Below are 18,205 nucleotides of genomic sequence, written 5' to 3' on the forward strand. Positions count from 1 at the left end.
CCAAGTGTGGTCTTAGCAAAGCAGTACAGAAGTACGGATGCTTCCCCTGATCTTAATACTAACAGGCCTAGGACTGCATTTGCATTTTGGTACCATGTTTCTCAGAAAATAAGGCTGGGCCTTATTTATTTTTTTACACCCCCCCCCCCCAAAATGGCTAGGCAGTCTTTTTTGAGGGGTGACTTAATTTTTCCCCTGCAGGCAACCTCGGCTAGATCGCCCCATGTGCAGCCTCACCTCGCCAGCATGGCACTCCTAATGGTCAATAGAAGCGGCCTGGTGGCAAGGTGTGGCTACCTGCGGGGCGCTCTAGCCGAGGCTGTGTGTGGGGCGATCTAGCCGAGGCTGCCCGCGGGGTGCTCCTAACGGCCGATGGAAGCGGCCCGGTGGCGAGGCATGGCTGTACGTGGGATGAGTTTGGCAAGTTTTCCCCCCCTCTGCCCTTCCCCCCATGTCTCTTCACCTCGTGTTGTTCAAACGATGTGAGAAATGGTGGAGAATGCATGCGCTTAAATAGGCCCAAATTTGGGGGGCAGGACTTAATTTCACTGCATGCGTACAAAGAAGTGTTGGGCCTTCCTGGGGGGGGAGTATTTTTGGAGAAACACGTTAGTTGCAGCACTCTGTTGGCTCATATTTAAGTGATTGCCATTAAGACTCCAAGATCCCTCTCACAGTTACTGGTATCACTTATTCCATACTTGTCCATTTGATTTTTCTTACCTAATTTTAAAATCTTACTTTTCTTACCTCTGAATTTCCCTGCAGCCTCTTGAGGCTGAAAAATGGGCCTTCCGGAAATACCAGAAGTGCCGAAATGGGCCCGTTTTCAGCCTCCAGAGGCTTCAGAGGCTTCCCTTGAGCCTCTGGGAGGGCGAAAAATACCTCAAATGGGCCCAAAATCAGCTGGGAGGCGCGTGCATGCGCAGTGCAGGTAAGGGGGAGGGGCGGGGTGTGTGGCATTGTGGGTACTGGCATGCACACCACAACTAAAAGGTTCACTATCATTGGTATAGAACCATGTGGTACTCCACTGAGTGTTCCCTCCATTTCTATGTAGTTCCTGTAAAGACTGCACACTGAGTGTGGCTGATCAGTGAGTTACGAATCCATCTGGTGGTGATGCTGTCTAACCCACATTTTTCTTCTTACCAAAAGTAGTCTGTGGGCTACTTAGTCAAATGCCTTACTGAAGCCTATGTCTACAGTATTTCCCTGATCCACCAATCATCACTTTGTCAGAGAATGCAATACAGCACAATGGAGTCATTAATTTATTTTATGCGTACCAAAAATAACTCCTAAAGCCAAAAATAAAAACAAATTACCCATATCAATAAGAAAGCTATCATCCAAGAAAAAAATCTCTTCGGTGAGCCAACAAAACTGGCTACGTAACTAATTTTAAAAACTGCTACAAAGCCTTACGCTGCCAGATAAAGGCGGAATGTATCAATCACCATTGCAAACAGGAGGAAGAGTTGTTAAACTTGAACTCTTCCTAAGCCTTGTATAATTTTGTTAATGCCAAACTTAAAGACTCAAAATCTATCCCACCCCTAAAAGGGCCTAACGGGGAAGACTGTAACAATGAAACTGTAAAGGCCAACCACTTTAATAAGTTCTTCAGTTCAGTCTTTGTCGAGAGCAATGGCTGCTGCCCCCCATTTCCTAGTCACACCACAATAAATTGTAACCATTTACTACATATTGACTTTGCAGCAGTTAACGTTGAAACAGCACTACGTAACCTAAAGCCATCTCTATCTATTGGCCCTGATGGATTATGTGCCTACTTTTTGAAAAAGTTGCCATTGCCCTAGCCAAACCTCTAAGCATAATCTATGAGGTATCTTTCAGAACCAGCTCCCTGCCCGACTTATGGTTATTAGCCATGGTCATACCTATTTTTAAAAGGGGAGACCCTAGTCTAGTAGAAAATTACAGACCAATCTCACTGTGTTGTGTCACCTGTAAAGTCATGGAATCAATTATAAACCAATCCATCACCCTACATTTAGAAACAAACAACCTACTTTTTAACAAGCAGTTTGGTTTCAGGAAAAATTTGCCCTGTAATCTGCAATTCCTACAGCGTAGAAACATTTGGACCACACATCTAGACAAGGGTAAAGCAATAGACACAATTTATAGACTTCTGCAAAGCCTTTGATTCAGTGACGCACAACAAACTACTGCTGAAACTTAGTTCCTACGGCATCTTCGGACTCCTGCACAAGTGGATAGCCATGTTCCTGTCAAACAGACAACAAATGGTCAAAATAGGGAAGGCCCTATCAAATGCAGCACCAGTTAATAGCGGTGTCCCCTAAGGCAGTGTCTTAGGACTCACATTCTTTCTGCTTTACATCAGTGACCTATGTGACAACATTAAAAGCAGCTGTGTTCTCTTTGCGGATGACGCAAAATTATTATTTTTAATAAATTGTATTAATGAACAAACAGAAAAAACATTAAAAACAGTGAACATGCATAAATAACAAAAAATACAAATTTACATATGTACATAAATATTAATCATCTTTGTCACAATTACTCCTTTCTTTTTTTAAACCAGTGGTAAAACTTCTCCCAAATTTTATAATAATCAGATTCAGTCTTATCTTTTAATTCTTGAGTTACTCTATCCATTTCAGTGCACGACCAAATTTTTCTAATTATTTCCATCTCTTCTGGCATATCATTTCCTTTCCATCTTTGGGCAAGAGCTAGTCTCACGGCAGTGGTGACATGAACTATTAGGTATATTATTTCATTATATTTTCCAACATTGATTCCCAATAGAAAAATTTCAGGTCTAAACTCTATTTTAATTTTACACATCTCTTCTAACCAGTTTCTAATTTTCAGCCAATATATTTGGACTTTTTCACATTTCCACCATACAAGGTAGTATGTTCCGATTTCTTTGTTGCATTTCCAGCATTTAGTGGATAATTTCGGGTACATTTTTGCTAATTTTGATGGTGGGATATGCCATCGTTAAAACATTTTATGTAAATTTCCTTTATTTGATGCCATCAAAGTAATTTTCCTATTCCTGTCCCATAAAATCTTCCAAATTTATGCCATATCCAAATCTTTCATCCAGGCCAGCATCGTTTCTTTCACCTTTTCCTCTTCCAATTTACATTCCAATAATAATTTGTAAAACATTTTAATCAGTTTCTCATCCATCCCTAATAATATTTTATCTAATTCGGTTTTCTGTCTATTAATACCCCATTCTTTCATATCTTTACTAAACCTCGACTGTAATTGTAAATAGGCCCACCATTCTATCTCAAATCCCAAATCCTTCAAATCCTGTCTTGTTTTTAACTCACCCTTCTCATCTAATATGTTCTCATATGTAATGACCTGTCCTCGTCGCAATAAATGTATGTACATTAACGCTTCTAATGTAGATAGCCAAGTTGGTATTTCAACGTAGAATTGGCATTTAGTTTATTCCATGCGTTTAGTAAGGTCTGACGAATTTTATACAATTGAAAATAGCTATAAATTTGGTGTTTGTCCTGCCACAAAAAGGTATGCCACCCTGCCTGTAGATTATATCCTTCTAATGTTAATAATCTTTTATTTTTAACACTTATCCAATCTTTAACCCAAGTCAGAATGGCCGCTCTGTAATATATTTCCCAGTCTGGTAGGCCGAATCCTCCTCTTTCAGTAGTGTCCTCTAACAATTTCAGTCTAATTATGGGCTTTTTTCCCTGCCATATAAATTTTGATACTAGCTTATCCAATTGATCAAAAAAGTTTTTCGCTAATTTTACCGGAGCATTTTGGAATAAAAACAATAATTTTGGTAATATGTTCATTTTTATAGACGCAATTCTCCCCATAAGGGAAAGTCTTAGGTTGCTCCATTTACTAAGATCTTCAGTTATTTTTTTGATTAGTGGGGTATAATTGTCCTCTGAGGGTTATACATTTTGCTGAAATTACAATTCCCAAATATTTAATTTTATTTGTCGCTTGGATGTCCATTATCATTGTTAAATTTTCTTTTTGTACATTTGTCATATTTTTTGTAAGTATTTTAGTTTTTTCCTTGTTAATTTTTAGCCCCGCTACTTCATCAAATTCCTCTAATTGCTCTATCAATTTTGGTCCCGAATTTTGCAGATCTTCTAAAATAAAAACCAAATCGTCAGTGAAGGCTTGTAATTTATATTCTTCTTTATTTATTTTTAGTCCTTTTATTTCCGGTTCTTTCCTAATTATTCTTGTTAGTGCCTCCAAAGTCAAAATAAATAATAATGGTGATAATGGACATCCCTGCCTCGTTCCTTTATATATCTCAAATTTATTTGTTGTATGGTCATTTATCAATATCCTAGCTTGTTTATTATATATTGCTTATACTACATTTAGGAATTTTTGCCCAAAATCCATATACTTAATTTGTTGCAGAATGAAACTCCATTTTACATTGTCAAAGGCCTTTTTAGCATCCAGGAATAATAATGCTACGTGTTCTCCACTACACTCTTCACTATGATGTCTAAAATTGTCATAATATTATTGCTAAGATGTCTATGTGGAAGAAAGCCATTTTGTTCTGTGTGTATAAATTTATTTAGTATTTTCTTAAATCTTTCAGCTATTATAGTTACAAAAAAATTATAATCCACATTTAATAGAGATATTGGCCTACAATTTCCTATCTTTGTTTGATCATAGAAATCTTCCACTTTGTCAACTGTGTCTAGTAGATGTCTCTCCTCCTGCCAGTTGACCATAATTGCCTCCAGCATCAACCATCTAAAACTGATGTTATATTTTATTTGCTTCATTGTAAGAAAGTGGTAAGGTCTTCTCAAGTCCCTAACTCCTCTCGGCACCTGTTTAAAAACAATTATTTGTTTTCCGTTATGTTCTACTGGATCATCTCTCGTTCTGTGTAATATTTCATCGTGCGTCGACTTCTTAATCAGTCGAACATGAATTTCTCTAGGAAGAGTGTGCCTTGCATAGTTCGTCTGCACTCTATACGTCTCGTCTATTTCCATCGCAATTTCTTCTTTTTCTGTTTTCAATATTTTTGCAATTATCTCACCCATTACATCTGGCAAATCTTCTTCTTTTTCCTCCTTAATATTTTGGAATCTCAGATTGTGAGCTGCTCTGACTCATCTAGAACAGCAGGAGGGCTATGTGAGGATTTTAGTTCTGTGTTTAACACAATTCTTCCATGTAGACTAGTGTCTAAACTTCTGGACCTTGGGCTTTCTAATTCAGTCTGCCTTTAGATTATGGATTTCCTGTCTGGTTGCTCACAGAGGGTCAGATTAGGTAATCATACCTCTTCAGCCCGTATTCTTAACACCGGTACACCACAGGGTTGTGTGTTGAGTCCCTTACTCTATACTCTTTATGTGCATGACTGCATTCCCACTCATGTTAGTAATACTATTGCTAAACTTGCAGATGATACAACAGTGGTGGGACTTATCACCGGGGGGGATGAGTCTGCCTACTGAGATGAGGTAGACCAGTTGCTTTCATGGTGTGGAGACAACAACTTGATCCTCAACACCAATAAGACCAAGGAACTTATAGTGGATTATAGAAGGAACAGATAAGACATCCAGCCCTTGCTTATCAATGGAGACCGAGTGGAGCAAGTGGCCAGTTTTAAGTTTCTGGGTGTTACCCTAAAAGAGGACCTGACCTGGGGTGCCCACATTGCAGCCCTGGTCAAAAGGGCCCAGCAGAGATTATACTACCTGAGGCTTCTCAGAAAACAACAACTGAATGAGAAACTGCTGGTGACCTACTGCTGCACCATAGAGAGCATTTTAACATACTGCACCTCTGTATGGTTTGTCAATTGCACAGTGGCAGATAGGAAAGCACTCCAGAGGGTTAATGTCATTGCTCAGAGGATCATTGGTTGCCCTCTCCCCTCTTTGGAAGAGCTTTATAGCTCCCGCTGCCTTAAGAAAGTTCAAAACATTCTCAAAGATCCATCTCAGCCTGGGAACCCTTTTTTTGAACTATTAACCATCTGGCAGATGGTACAGAATAATAAAAACAAGGACAAATAGGCTGAAAAACAGCTTCTATTCCAGGGCAGTAGCTCTTTTGAATTCTGCTGTATAGTGCAGTGTTGGTGTGGTGTGGGGGGTTTTCAATTCAATGTGTGAAGGGTGAAGGCTGTGTGTGTTTGTGTTTATTTTCATGGTCATGGCCATGATGTGCACTGAAGATGGTATTTGATTTCGTTGTACGAGGTGCAATGACAATAAAGTAAACTAACTAATTTATCAGCTTTTCTTCATATGTGTAACGTCTTCTCCAGCCAGTAGGTGTCACCCTCATGCTTTCATTCCATTTTCACCTTTATAAATCCAAGTTTATTCCACAAAAGTTCTTCCACTCAGAATAACAGAACAAAGAGGGAAAATATCTCAATGCCTTAAGCAATGTTTAATTCCTAAAATAACCAGTCCATCTTTCCTTTTACTTTAGATTTTAACTTCCTATTAATGTTGTTTTGTCTTCTACTTCGATCTGTCATCGGCTCAAAATCTCACTCACTGCTATTCTTTTGGAGGTGGGAAAAACTCTGCACTGTAGAGTCCATTTTTTTTAACCACTTTTTTGGGAAGTTAAGTCCAAGGTAGAAATTAGAAATCTCTCACCCAGATCAAATACATTGCTGTAAAATCATCACTTCCTGCTTCCTTCATCCTGGTTGTCACAGCCTTGGTCTGGCCATAATGGCTGTCCTTTCTTCCACTAGTCAGAAAGGTTCCTTCAGATCAAGTGAGGAGCCCACCATCCCTCACGATCAACAAAGGGGCCCCTCTATCTTTGTCACCCCTCCAGGGTGGCTTTGGCCCCATAGGACCTCTTGGCAAGTAGAATCGGCTGGGTTTTGCGGAGCTCCGCTAACCCACATCCGTATCGCCATGACATCAACCAGAAGCTCCCAAACCCATCTTCTTTCTAAAGGAACTATATATTAAAGGTATAAAATAGATGAAGGAAGTTGTTAAGTGAGACAGTTAAGTGAATTTTGCTTCATTTTATGACCTTGTTACAGTTGTTACACAAATCTCTGCAGTTGTTAATTTAGTAACTTGGCTGTTAAGTGAATCTGACTTTCCCCATTGACTTTGCTAGTCAGAAAGTCACAAAACTTGATCACCTGACCTTGGGACAATGCAACTGTCATACATATGTGTCAGTTACCAAATATCTGAACTTTGATCATGTGTCCTTGGGGATGTGCAGCAATCATGTGAAAAATGGTCAAAATGCACTTTTTCAGTGCTGTTATAACTTTAGATCAGGGGTCGCCAACCTTTTGGACCTCAGGGACCACCAAACTCATAATTTTAGATCGCAGGGACCACTAACTGGTTCTGTGGGCGTGACCTAATTTGTGGGTGTGGCTTGGTAGTCATGTGACTGGTTGGGCATGGCTTGTATGTAAATATTATAAATATTTATATAAATATTGATTTTTTTTATAAAAAATGAGCAACTTTTACCCAAAATCAGGCAAACAGGCAGGCAGATTGAGTTGCTCACAGAATCACAGATTCATTCAGAAATCTATCTGCCATTGGCTAGCTCAATCTGTCATATAAAATTTACTTGCAAGCAAACTCATAAAATTTGCTAGCAAGCAAACTCACAAAATTAACTCACAACACACCATGTATGTAAATATTGATTTTTTTATAAAAAAGAGCAACTTTTACCCAAAATCAGGCAAAGCAGACAGATTGAGTTGCTCACAGAATCATTCAGTGATCTATTTATCTGCCATTGACTAGCTCAGTATCTCAAATTTGCTTGCCGTGAGTCTGCACTGAATTTGCTTGCAAGCAAAACTTCAGTCCTAAGGGAGGTTCGGCTCTACTTAAAAGCAGAGCCGAAGATCTAAAGACTAGCTACAAAAGCAAGAAATCCAACGATTTTCTGCTTCCTAGCTAATCTAAATCTCCCGGCACAGCAGAACAGATGATGGTCGGAAAAAGGAAAAATAGCAATTTAGCAGGCAAGTTTGCCGGGTAAGGAGTGAGTGGGTGGGGAGGGTTCCCGCAGGCCATGTGGGCAGCGCAGCCTTGTGTTTCTGCACAGCCTGGATTAATTGCTTTGGGGGGTGCTCTGGGGGTGAGATTTCTCTGTGGCCCACCAAAATGTTCTCGCGGCCCACCGATTGGCGGCCCACTGCTTTAGATGGTTGCTGAACAAATGGTTGTAAGTTGAGGAAGAATGAAGATAAGTACTGGAATATCCACATATGTTAAAAGAGAAAAAAACCTACGTGAGGTGTACTTACTTTTTCACGTGACTATAAATTGTTACTGAATTACAACATAATATAATAATGTTATCATGCAATATAAAATTACATGGTTATTTTTTCAAAAATAATAACTTTGGAACAAGTGTTTCCAAACACATTTGCAAAAAAAAAAATCAATAAAATGTACAACCTAAGGGAAAATTGTTATAAAATTAATGGTAGATAAAAAAAATAAATGATACAAAGCTTTCTCACTTCTTGTGAAAGTTATTGGGATGTTTATAAATCTCAGTAGCTTCTCTACATAGTTGTATATGATGATTTTATATTGCTAGCATTTGTGTGTTTAAAATGAATTTCGTGTGCATTATGTAGCATTGCTACCACAGATTTTTCAAGTTGTTCCAACTATTTTTCATGTTCTTTTAATTGAGAACTAATACTACATTTTGTAGAAGAATCTGAAGGTTAAACAGAGCTTGATTTCCATCACTTTACATCACACCAAAATAAAACAATCCTTAATTAACTAACACCATATATAATCTATAGCACTACTGTATATTCAAAGAAAGATGAATAAAAATTTGCTTCTTTGGAACTTCTTCAGATCAGACTAATTACAAATTCAATAATCAATCAGAAACAGAATTCTGATGATATGATCCACTTAGTTCTGTTACAAAGACAAAAAGAGCTCAGTTAGTTTCTGCTCTGTTACATGGGAACTGCCAGGCATGTCTGGGGTTTGTGGGCAAATTGGAAGAGGCTTTAGGGATTGCAATTCTCGTTTATGGTTGTCGACTAGTATTGCTGTTACAATTAAGCAGCTATATCTCCTTGTTCTTAAATCCATATTTTTTCGCCCACAGGCCTTTGCACTTAGCTATTATTCATGAGCAGACAACTGTGATTATGCAACTGGTCCAGGTGGCTATAAGTGTTCCTAATCAACAGATCATCAACATCACAAATCACTTACAGCAGGTACAATAGGTAGTGTCTCAAATTCAGTGATAACACATTTGTGGTGAGAGACGAGTATGCATGAACATAGGAGAGATCTGATCAGGGGGTATACTTACAGTCACTTGAACAGGTATCCCCCAATTTATGACCACAATAGAGGCCAACATTTCTGTTGCTAACTGAAGCATTTGTAAAGTGAATTTAGCCTCATTTCATGACTTTTCTTGCCACAATTGTTAAGTGAATCACTGCAGTTCTATAGTAACATGGTTGTGAAGTGAATCTGGCTTCCCCATTGACTTTGCTTGTCAGAAAGGTTGTGAAAGGTGAGCCCAGGACACTGCAACCATCATAAATATGAGTTAGTTGCCCAGCATCCAAATTTTGATCCTGTTACTATGGGGATGCTGCAATGGTTGCAAGTGTGAAAAATGGTCCTAAGTCACTTTTTCAGTGCCATTGTAACTCTGAACTGTCACTGAATAAGCTATTGTAAATTGAGGACTACCTGTACAGCTCTGTGTAATTTGATTTCTGGATTGTGCCTAAGGGTAAATTTGTAGTTGAAAATATAAATACAAGTAGAAATTCTCTTTGGTGACAATCTATTGATCTTGTTAGCTTGCTCTGATCTTTTGATGGAACTTGGTTCTGACCCTTTTTTCCTTAGACACCATTACATCTGGCTGTTATCACCCATCAGCCAAGGGTGGCTGGTTTCTTACTTCAGGCGGGAGCAGATCCCACTTTGCTGGATCGATTTGGCAACTCAGTTGTGCATTTGGCTATACATTTGGATGATGAAGTGATGTTGAAGACTCTTCTCTGTCATTTGGGCCCCCAGACTCTCCCACTTCTTGAGATACCTAACTATCTTGGTGAGTAATATGGGAATTGTAAGAAACCGGAATCTCTCATTACAAAACCACCAAAATCAAATTGGATGTTGGGTGACTGTGATTATGGTCATAAGACGAGGATTACCTGTACTACACTATCAATTGTATAATTCAGCATCTCAGTCTGGATCTATAAATAATCCTCTATCATGCTTGATGCTTCAGCCCTGGTTTGGGCTTGAAGGATGAGTCTCCCAGTCCTGCTAAATATTGAATAATATTTACTGCTGTTGCTTCAGGTCTTTTCCCTGTGCATCTTGCTGTGAAGTGTGCAAACCTAGCCTCTCTTGAGTTGCTGGTTGAGAAAGGAGCTGATGTGAATGCAGCAGAATGGCAGAGTGGACGGACACCTTTACATTTAGCTGTTGAAATGGATAATCTTAACATGGCTGCATGTTTGATAAAGAAGGTGAGTGGGAGTGACGCTAATGATGCAGCATGAATCTGCTCCATTCTGCAATAGATCTGTCACAATACAAAAAGGTTACCATGAACAAATGGTAGCCCAGCTGGGAACAAGATAGATTTTATAGTTTCTACTTTGTAATGCTGGAAAATTAGAGAGTTTGCACTAGCAGAGTTTGTCGTGGGTTTCTTGTCTCTTTATGTATCCTCCCAGACCATTTATATAAGTAACTGTTTATAAAGGAATAGATAAATAAACAAACCATTCTTGTTCATATCAGAGGAACTAACATAACAAAATTATAATATAACATATAACATAATATAACGTGAACACAATACATAAGGAAAAAGAAGATAGCAAAGGTCAGCTGGTGACGTGAGGTACAGGGATGCAGAGACCTTTAGGTGCCAAACAGCAGGAATAGCTGTGGCTGTCACACAGCTAGGCTGGGCAGCTGAGGTTCCATGCCACACTGCTGACCTAGGCTGGGGTGATTGGGACATGCTGCTGTGAGAACAGGCAGAGGGCTTTTACATGGACTTGGTCAGTACTGAGCTTACCCCCCTCTCTCAGAAGCCCTGGTTCTTCAAGGAGCACGTTCAACATTTGCTGTAGAGCATGTGCTGGAAGCATTCTAGAGAAACAGTCTGTAGGTTTCAACATATTGAAAGCTGTTGGCCCTTGATAAGGAGGCAGTGAGCTGTATCCAGTGTAGAGCCCAGACAAGTAGACCAAGCATTCAAGGACCACCACCCCCCACCCTGGCCAGAGATGGTGGAGAATGCAGCAGGCAAGGAGCCTGGCAAGAACAGGGAGCCATCAGTCAGCTGCTCTAGATCATATGGCTGCTCTAGGTCATGATCTGGAACTCATGGCCACTTGCTTTCCCTTGCCTCCTGGGAGCTGCTGCCCCCTTTCAAATGAGCAGCTGTTTTACAAGACCATGGCTGGCCACCAGAAGGAAGCAGCTAGCTGCATCTGGTGTGTGGACCCCTGACAGGCAGACTGGGCACGCACACAGGAATTCACAATGAACTGTGACTGCTAAAGTGGGGCAGGCTCACTAGGAGTCCAGTGGTTGGGATGGTGGTAGTAGTGAGAACTGTGATGACCCGGGGCATGGCACAGAGGCAACAAAGTCAGCTGACAGTTCAAACCACCCCTTTATTGTTCCCCAAATGCTCCCATGTTTCTGGCAAGTCCCACGCATACACACACACACCCCTCCAGCACAAAGCTGTGAGCACAATGGCTGCAAAACAAGAAATGCAGCAGGGCAAGGGAATAAATCAATTAGTCCAGGAAGCAAAGGGACAAGGCAATTAATCCAGGAAGCAAGAAATAAAACAAGAAGTCCAGGAAACGTCCAATGTCAGCAAAGGCACACAGTGCTCCATTAATTCAATGTTTGTTCCCGACAAATGCCCCTCCCCACAGCGTCTCCTTAAGTCTCAGTCCCCAGGTGTGCCTTGTGGAGAGGGGTGGGGTGCTCTCCTCCTGAGTAGTCAGGTCAGCCTGCACTGTTCCCGCCTTCTCTTCACTCTCTGTGCTTGAGGATCAGGAGTGGGTGGTTCTTGCTCATCTCCTGAGCTCTGTGTCTTATGTTCACTGCTTAGCCTCCCTTGGTCATCCTGCCTCCGTTCCTCCCCTGCCTACAAGCTTTCCCGATCCTGAAAGGCTCTGGCCTGACTCAGCCTGCTTCTCCCCATATTCCTCCGAAGTCAACAAAGCCACCCCCTTGAGCTCTGTCAGCTCCAGTTCCAGCTAATCTTCCTCCGCAGATTCAGGCTCCGACGGAGGCGTGACAAGGCAAGAGCCCTTGCACCAAGGAAGAGGAGGAAGATGACAAAAGTTACCTTGTGTGGTGTATGGGATGGCAGGGGTGACTGGCAGAGTGCAGGGCAGAAAACAGGCAATGACAGAATGAAGATAGGTGGGGTAATTGAAGTGGAGGCAAGTGTGACAGAAACAGTCATTTGGTTGAGTTGGGTGGCTATACAAATTGAATAAATAAATTTTTTAAAAAGTTTCCAAAAAACATTGCCAAGAAAATTAGAGGGGCTAGTCCCATGATGGTGAACCTATGGCACACGTGCCACGGTGGCACGCAGAGCCATTTGTGCGGGCAGGTGAGCCCCAGTCAAATTTACCTACACTACACATGTGCGTGCCTCCCAGCTGATTTTCAACCTGTTTGAGGCAGTTTTCGCCCTCCCGGAGTCTTGAGAGAAACCTCTGCTGCCTCAGGAGGCCGAAAAATGGGCCTTCTGGAAATACCGGAAGTGCCGAAACGGGCCCATTTTCAGACTCCAGAAGCTGCAGAGGCTTCCGTTGAGCCTCCGGGAGGGCGAAAACTGCCTCAAATGAGCCGAAACTCAGCTAGGAGGCATGCACATGCACGTTGCAGGTAAGCGGGAGGGGCAGGGGTGTTGCACATGCATGCGCAGCGGGGGAGAGGCACATTGCATTGTGGGTGCCGGCACGCGCGTGCGCTATCATGCGCCTGCACACTGGGCATACCACAACAAAAAGGTTTGCTATCATTGGGCTAGTCCATGCAGTTGCTGGGTGACTCAAAGCAACAGTGATAATAATAATATAAATAATAAAATCGTGAGCATTTTGATTTTCAGTAGCTTGGAAAACCATTCCTAAATAGCTATAAAGTTTTAAGCTACTGAAGGATGTGTCTACATAACTATCAAATTCACTGGTTTGGACATTTAGAGAAGGTGGGTTATCTTGGTTTTGGCAAAATGTATTATTTCTCCTTGTTGCACTAAGAAAGAAGTGAATACAAAGCTCTTTTTTTAAAAAAAACCAGTGGGTAAAGGACAACATTGCTGCATCACTGGCATTCAGAAATCCATTGATTAATATATCTGAATTAGCTTATGGGGAATGGAAAGCAAGACTTTTACAGTAGCTCTTAAAGATTTGAATATATTTGAACTTTGATTCATAACTATTTCCTAAAAGGTGATCTGTTTTTCACCCAAATCCTAAAACTAGACTAAAATAATGCTGGTATTTTTAAGGATTTCTTCTTGGCAGCCTTTTGTTGTGAATGCAGTTGCCTCAGTGGAAGAAGCTATTGCATCTTGAGAATCCAGAATACTATTTCTTAGAGCAAGAAGTGGAGAATTTTACTCTCACTTTGTATATTCCATTCCCGTGAAAATCAGGCACCTCCCTAATTCACATGAAGATAAAAGAGAGAGGAAGGGAAGCACATTCTTGGAAGGCCTTGTTACTCTAGGTGTTCTAATAAAATTGCACATAGTATTTGTTTCTTTATCCTTGTAGAGCTGATGTCAGTAAAGGATAAAAGCTAAATATATGCAGACAATAAAATGGTATAATTAATAAAACATTTTTAAAAATACAAGGGAGGATTAACAGAAAGGTGCTTCCATTTTGCCATCCTGATTCCATCCCCTTCATAAAACTTTTATTCAGTTCTGCCCTGTTTTACCAATTTGACTGACTTGCTGCTTGCTGCAGATTGCTCAGTTAATGAGGATGGAAACTAATGTAGTGAACAAATTTTTCAAATTTATGTAGTTATAATACACACTAAACATAATTGGTCTTGCAGTAGGTTTCTTAGTTGTAACATTTGTATTTGTTAAAATATTTATTATTTTGGCTTCATTCAAGTATTGTAATTATTAAAAAGAAATAAAGGAAATAAGCTGGCATCTGTGAGATAAGCTGTTAACTATTAATTAACATATCCTTTTCCTGAAATACATGGGTTTTCAAGGTCCAATAGACTGCATCTACTTTGAATCTTGGAATCTAAATCCTTTTGCACAGGTAGGAAAGTTTGTCTTTTATCTTTCACTCACTCTGTATCCTTTTTTTCCAAGCTGGGAGCTGACGTAAATGCTCAGACGTCTGCTGGGAATACACCCCTTCACTTGGCAGCAGGATTGGGCTCTCCAATTCTTACAAAGATGCTAATCAGTGCAGGTAATGCATTTCTTCAATACATCCTGAATAATTTATTTCCTCTGAGAAATGGTGGGTTTGGTATAGATAGATAGAATGGTATATAATTCTTTATTGGCCAAGTGTCATTAGTATTATTAGTATCTGTTGTTTATTGCTGGCTGGAAGTAGTGAAAATCTGAAATCTGACACACAAGGAATTTGTCTTGGTGCAAATGCTCTCAGTGTACATAAAAGAAATGATACATTCATCAAGAGTCAAGAATCATAAGGTACCACACTTAATAATACTCATAGGGTACAATAAGCAATCAAATCACACTAGGAAACAATCAGTATAAATTGTAAGGATACAAGCGACAAAGTTACAGTCATACAGTCACAAGTAGGAGGGGATGCATGATAAGGAGTGATGAGAAGATTAATAGTAATAGTAGTGCAGACTTTGTAAATAGTTGGACAGTGTTGAGGGAATTATTTGTTTAGCAGAGTGATGGCGTTCGGGGGGAAACTCCTTCTTATGTCTGATAGTAGTTCTGGTGTGCACTGCTTTATAAGCGTCATTTTGAGGGTAGGAGTTGAAAAGGTTTAGACAAAGGAAGGGGCATACCTCTTCCTCAACTTTTTGCTTTGCTGTGTTAAACAGTATTCACGTTTTGAAAACAGGAAATTTTAAATGTCATATTCTGATACTTTTGTTTCTTACCATTAGTTTCCACCTTGCCACATCAATCTCCTATCTTAAACACCCATTTTATAGTTGATTTAATTATATTGTCACAAAACGTGTTGAAATATAAATGAAAGGCAGGATAATGGTGCTGCCTTGATAGTTACAGCTGCTGTAGTTCACAACATTTAGGGGAAGTCATCTGTCTCTGGTGTAGGATATACTACCACATAATGACCATTGCAATATTCCTGTGGTGACATGATAAAAATTTGGGCACTTAACAATCCACCCACCAGAGGTGCTGCAGCTGCCTCCACCTACTTATCTCTCCCTCCATCTCAGCCACTCACCCATCTCACACAAAACTGCCTGCTCCCCATGCTATCAGTCTCGGGAGCCTTCGTCAGTTACAGGGCCCACCAGGGCATGCAAATTGCCCCACTTACTTGCAGTGTTTCTGCAGCTATTGACAGGCATGTCCAACCAACACAGGGAATGGCCTTCCTACCGAGACTATTTCGTACCAATCTGCAGGAGGGCTTATTTTGGGGGATCATTCAGAAGGCTTGAGAATGGTGACTGTTCTTGGTGCTTTGGAAGCCTCCTTCTGAGAAGAAACTTCCAAAGTACTGTAGGAACTGGCACCCTTTTCGTAATCGTTCAAAAGCCTTCTGACATGGTAGAGGGAGCAGGACCCCCCCAGGGTGTGGCAGGTTGCCACATGTTAGTGGCCTGGATGGGGCCTTCCCGGGCCTTCCCCATTCCCCAAGCTTCCCTGAGCACCACCTAAGGATGTGCGTGCTGGGATTGTGGTTATTGAATTAAGTGGGTTATTGGACATCTCACTTCATAATCATTTTGTTCAATGACTTGAGATTCTGGTCACAATTGCGATAATAAATTAAGGACTACCTATATTTTTTCCATTTAACAGGTTCTCTGATCCTCCAGTGCAGCAGTTCCCAGCTTTTGTGGCTTGGAGGACAAGGGGCAGGGAGGGGATGGTTCTGTGTGAGCAGCATGGTGTGCATGCAGCTCCATTGGTTCTTGCTTGCTGATTGTTGAGCCCGGTTCCAAAAGGCCCAGTAGTGGCCACAGCCTGGGAGTTTCGGACCCCCTGGTCCAGTGGATTGTTTGAATGCTGTCTGAATTGGGGGAGGAAAGAGGAATCCTGCTTCAAGAGGGGATATTGCGTGCAGTCCCTGAATTGTATATTTTTGGCTCTATCTACTACATACTTTTTATACTAGTATTTGTTTCTCCCACTTCTATTTTTGTCAAGCAGATTGGGACTGTTCAATTCAGCTTGTTTAGTTGCTTTTATAATGTTTGAGTCTGGTATAAAATTATATTTGGGATTCACCTTTGGTTATTTAGCATTCATCCTGAAAAAGGATGAATGGCTTAATCTACATCCATCCTTACGTGCATTCAATTTCAAATTTACCTTGCAGACTACATTGATTGTAGCATTACTAAAAAATAATTTATTAAATTTATATGCCCCTTGATTCCAAGCCACTTATTTAATATTTAATGATTCTTGATGCCCCTATAAGTTTGTGCTACATAAACCTTGATGGGATATGTGATACAGAAAAAAATGAACTATTGAGTCTTCTTTTTTCAAACGAAGATGGAATTAAGAATATTTTTCTAGACATGGGAGATAAGAAAAGTGGTTTCAGCAACATTGACGGTATTTGCCTTTTGAATGATAATCCTCATAGCTGAGGTTTGTCATAGTTAGATCTTTCTTCTGTAGTTTTGCTTAAAAGCATGTAAATCATTTATAATTTTTGCTCCATTTTAGCAATGTTCTGACTGCTGTATTTCCTTTCCCAGGAGCAGATATTTTATGTGAAAATGATGAACCCATTTTAGACCCCTCATCCCAACCAAACAGTGACGTTGAGCTGGACGAAGAGGAATGGGTCACAGAAATGGGAGAGACTTGTGGTGAACTGACTAAGCAAGGCCTGGATTATATTCCCGTATTGGAGAATGAACAGTCCAAAACACGTGAAACAAATCAGGGTCGGGGACATACCCCACTAGATTTGACTTGTAGCCAGAAGGTAGGCAATGGCTGAAGTTGTGCAGATGATTGTTGGAGCAGTGAATTAATTCAGTTACTACTCACATCTGTTAAGAACTTCTCATTACTCTCCATATGTTTTCTACATTACATTTATGGTGAAATGGGCCCATATATACTGTTGCAGTTCCCCCTTGAAAGATAGTCTCTTTTTAACAAGTGTTGCCTTACTAAAAGGTAACTTAGTAGGAATATTTCAGATCCAGTTTCTTTCTTTGTAGGTAAGAGAGATACTACTACAAGTTTTAAAACAGGATGCTGGAAAGAAGCAGGCTGGTATTTCTTCTGCGCGTAAGCAAGGTGGGTAAAATCTGGCAGACTCCCACCACAAACTAATTAACTTGCCTGAATTTGATATGTGCCAAGTCATTTTGGGTACCAACTTGCTTCTGATTACGGAGAGGACACAGTGCTATTTTGGATGTATCCTCCTGCATAGAAATGCAATGTAAGACTGGCAGTATTTTTGATTTATTTTTTTTTGCAAATAAATAACTTTTATTCTCCACCTCCAATCTCTTTGTCAGGTAACATCCTACTTTTGAATAACGATGTTCTTCAGAGACTAGAGAAGCTCTTAAACCAGGGCTGCCAAGGGGCAAATTGGACAGAATTGGCCAAGAAATTAGGTCTCTGCAGTTTAGTGGACATGTACAAAGACAGTGTTTCCCCCAGCAGAAGACTCCTACTCAGCTACGAGGTCAGTCATCCTTCTCCCACATATTCCCACTTGAGAATGGATGCCGTTCTTGAGTTTCCCTTTAATTTCTGATTTTTCTCAGATTTCTGGTGGCAGTCTTGAAGGTTTGTTGGAAGCACTTGGCTCTATGGGACTGACAGAAGGTGTGAGTTTACTACAGAGATTAGAGACTTTTGACAAGCTACAAAGTGCAGGTAACAATACAGAGTA

At 40.5% G+C, this 18,205-nt stretch overlaps 1 protein-coding gene across 3 annotated transcripts in view; it reads left to right on the top strand.

The window, feature by feature from the left end:
* Positions 1-18,205, top strand: part of NFKB2 (nuclear factor kappa B subunit 2) — a 55,766-nt gene that overhangs the window by 35,607 nt on the left and 1,954 nt on the right. For all 3 annotated transcript variants that reach the window (XM_026672752.2, XM_026672751.2, XM_087963980.1), the window contains 8 exons: positions 9,166-9,280; positions 9,933-10,140; positions 10,401-10,570; positions 14,443-14,545; positions 17,043-17,275; positions 17,517-17,595; positions 17,823-17,995; positions 18,078-18,189. In XM_026672752.2, coding sequence (XP_026528537.1) covers positions 9,166-9,280; positions 9,933-10,140; positions 10,401-10,570; positions 14,443-14,545; positions 17,043-17,275; positions 17,517-17,595; positions 17,823-17,995; positions 18,078-18,189 — 1,193 coding nt within the window. The remainder of the gene's footprint in view (positions 1-9,165; positions 9,281-9,932; positions 10,141-10,400; positions 10,571-14,442; positions 14,546-17,042; positions 17,276-17,516; positions 17,596-17,822; positions 17,996-18,077; positions 18,190-18,205) is intronic.

Source organism: Notechis scutatus, chromosome 4, assembly GCF_049901735.1.
Source record: "Notechis scutatus isolate UNSWTSFEM ecotype Mainland chromosome 4, rNotScu1.2, whole genome shotgun sequence".
In the NCBI taxonomy this organism is placed as follows: Eukaryota; Metazoa; Chordata; class Lepidosauria; order Squamata; family Elapidae; genus Notechis; species Notechis scutatus.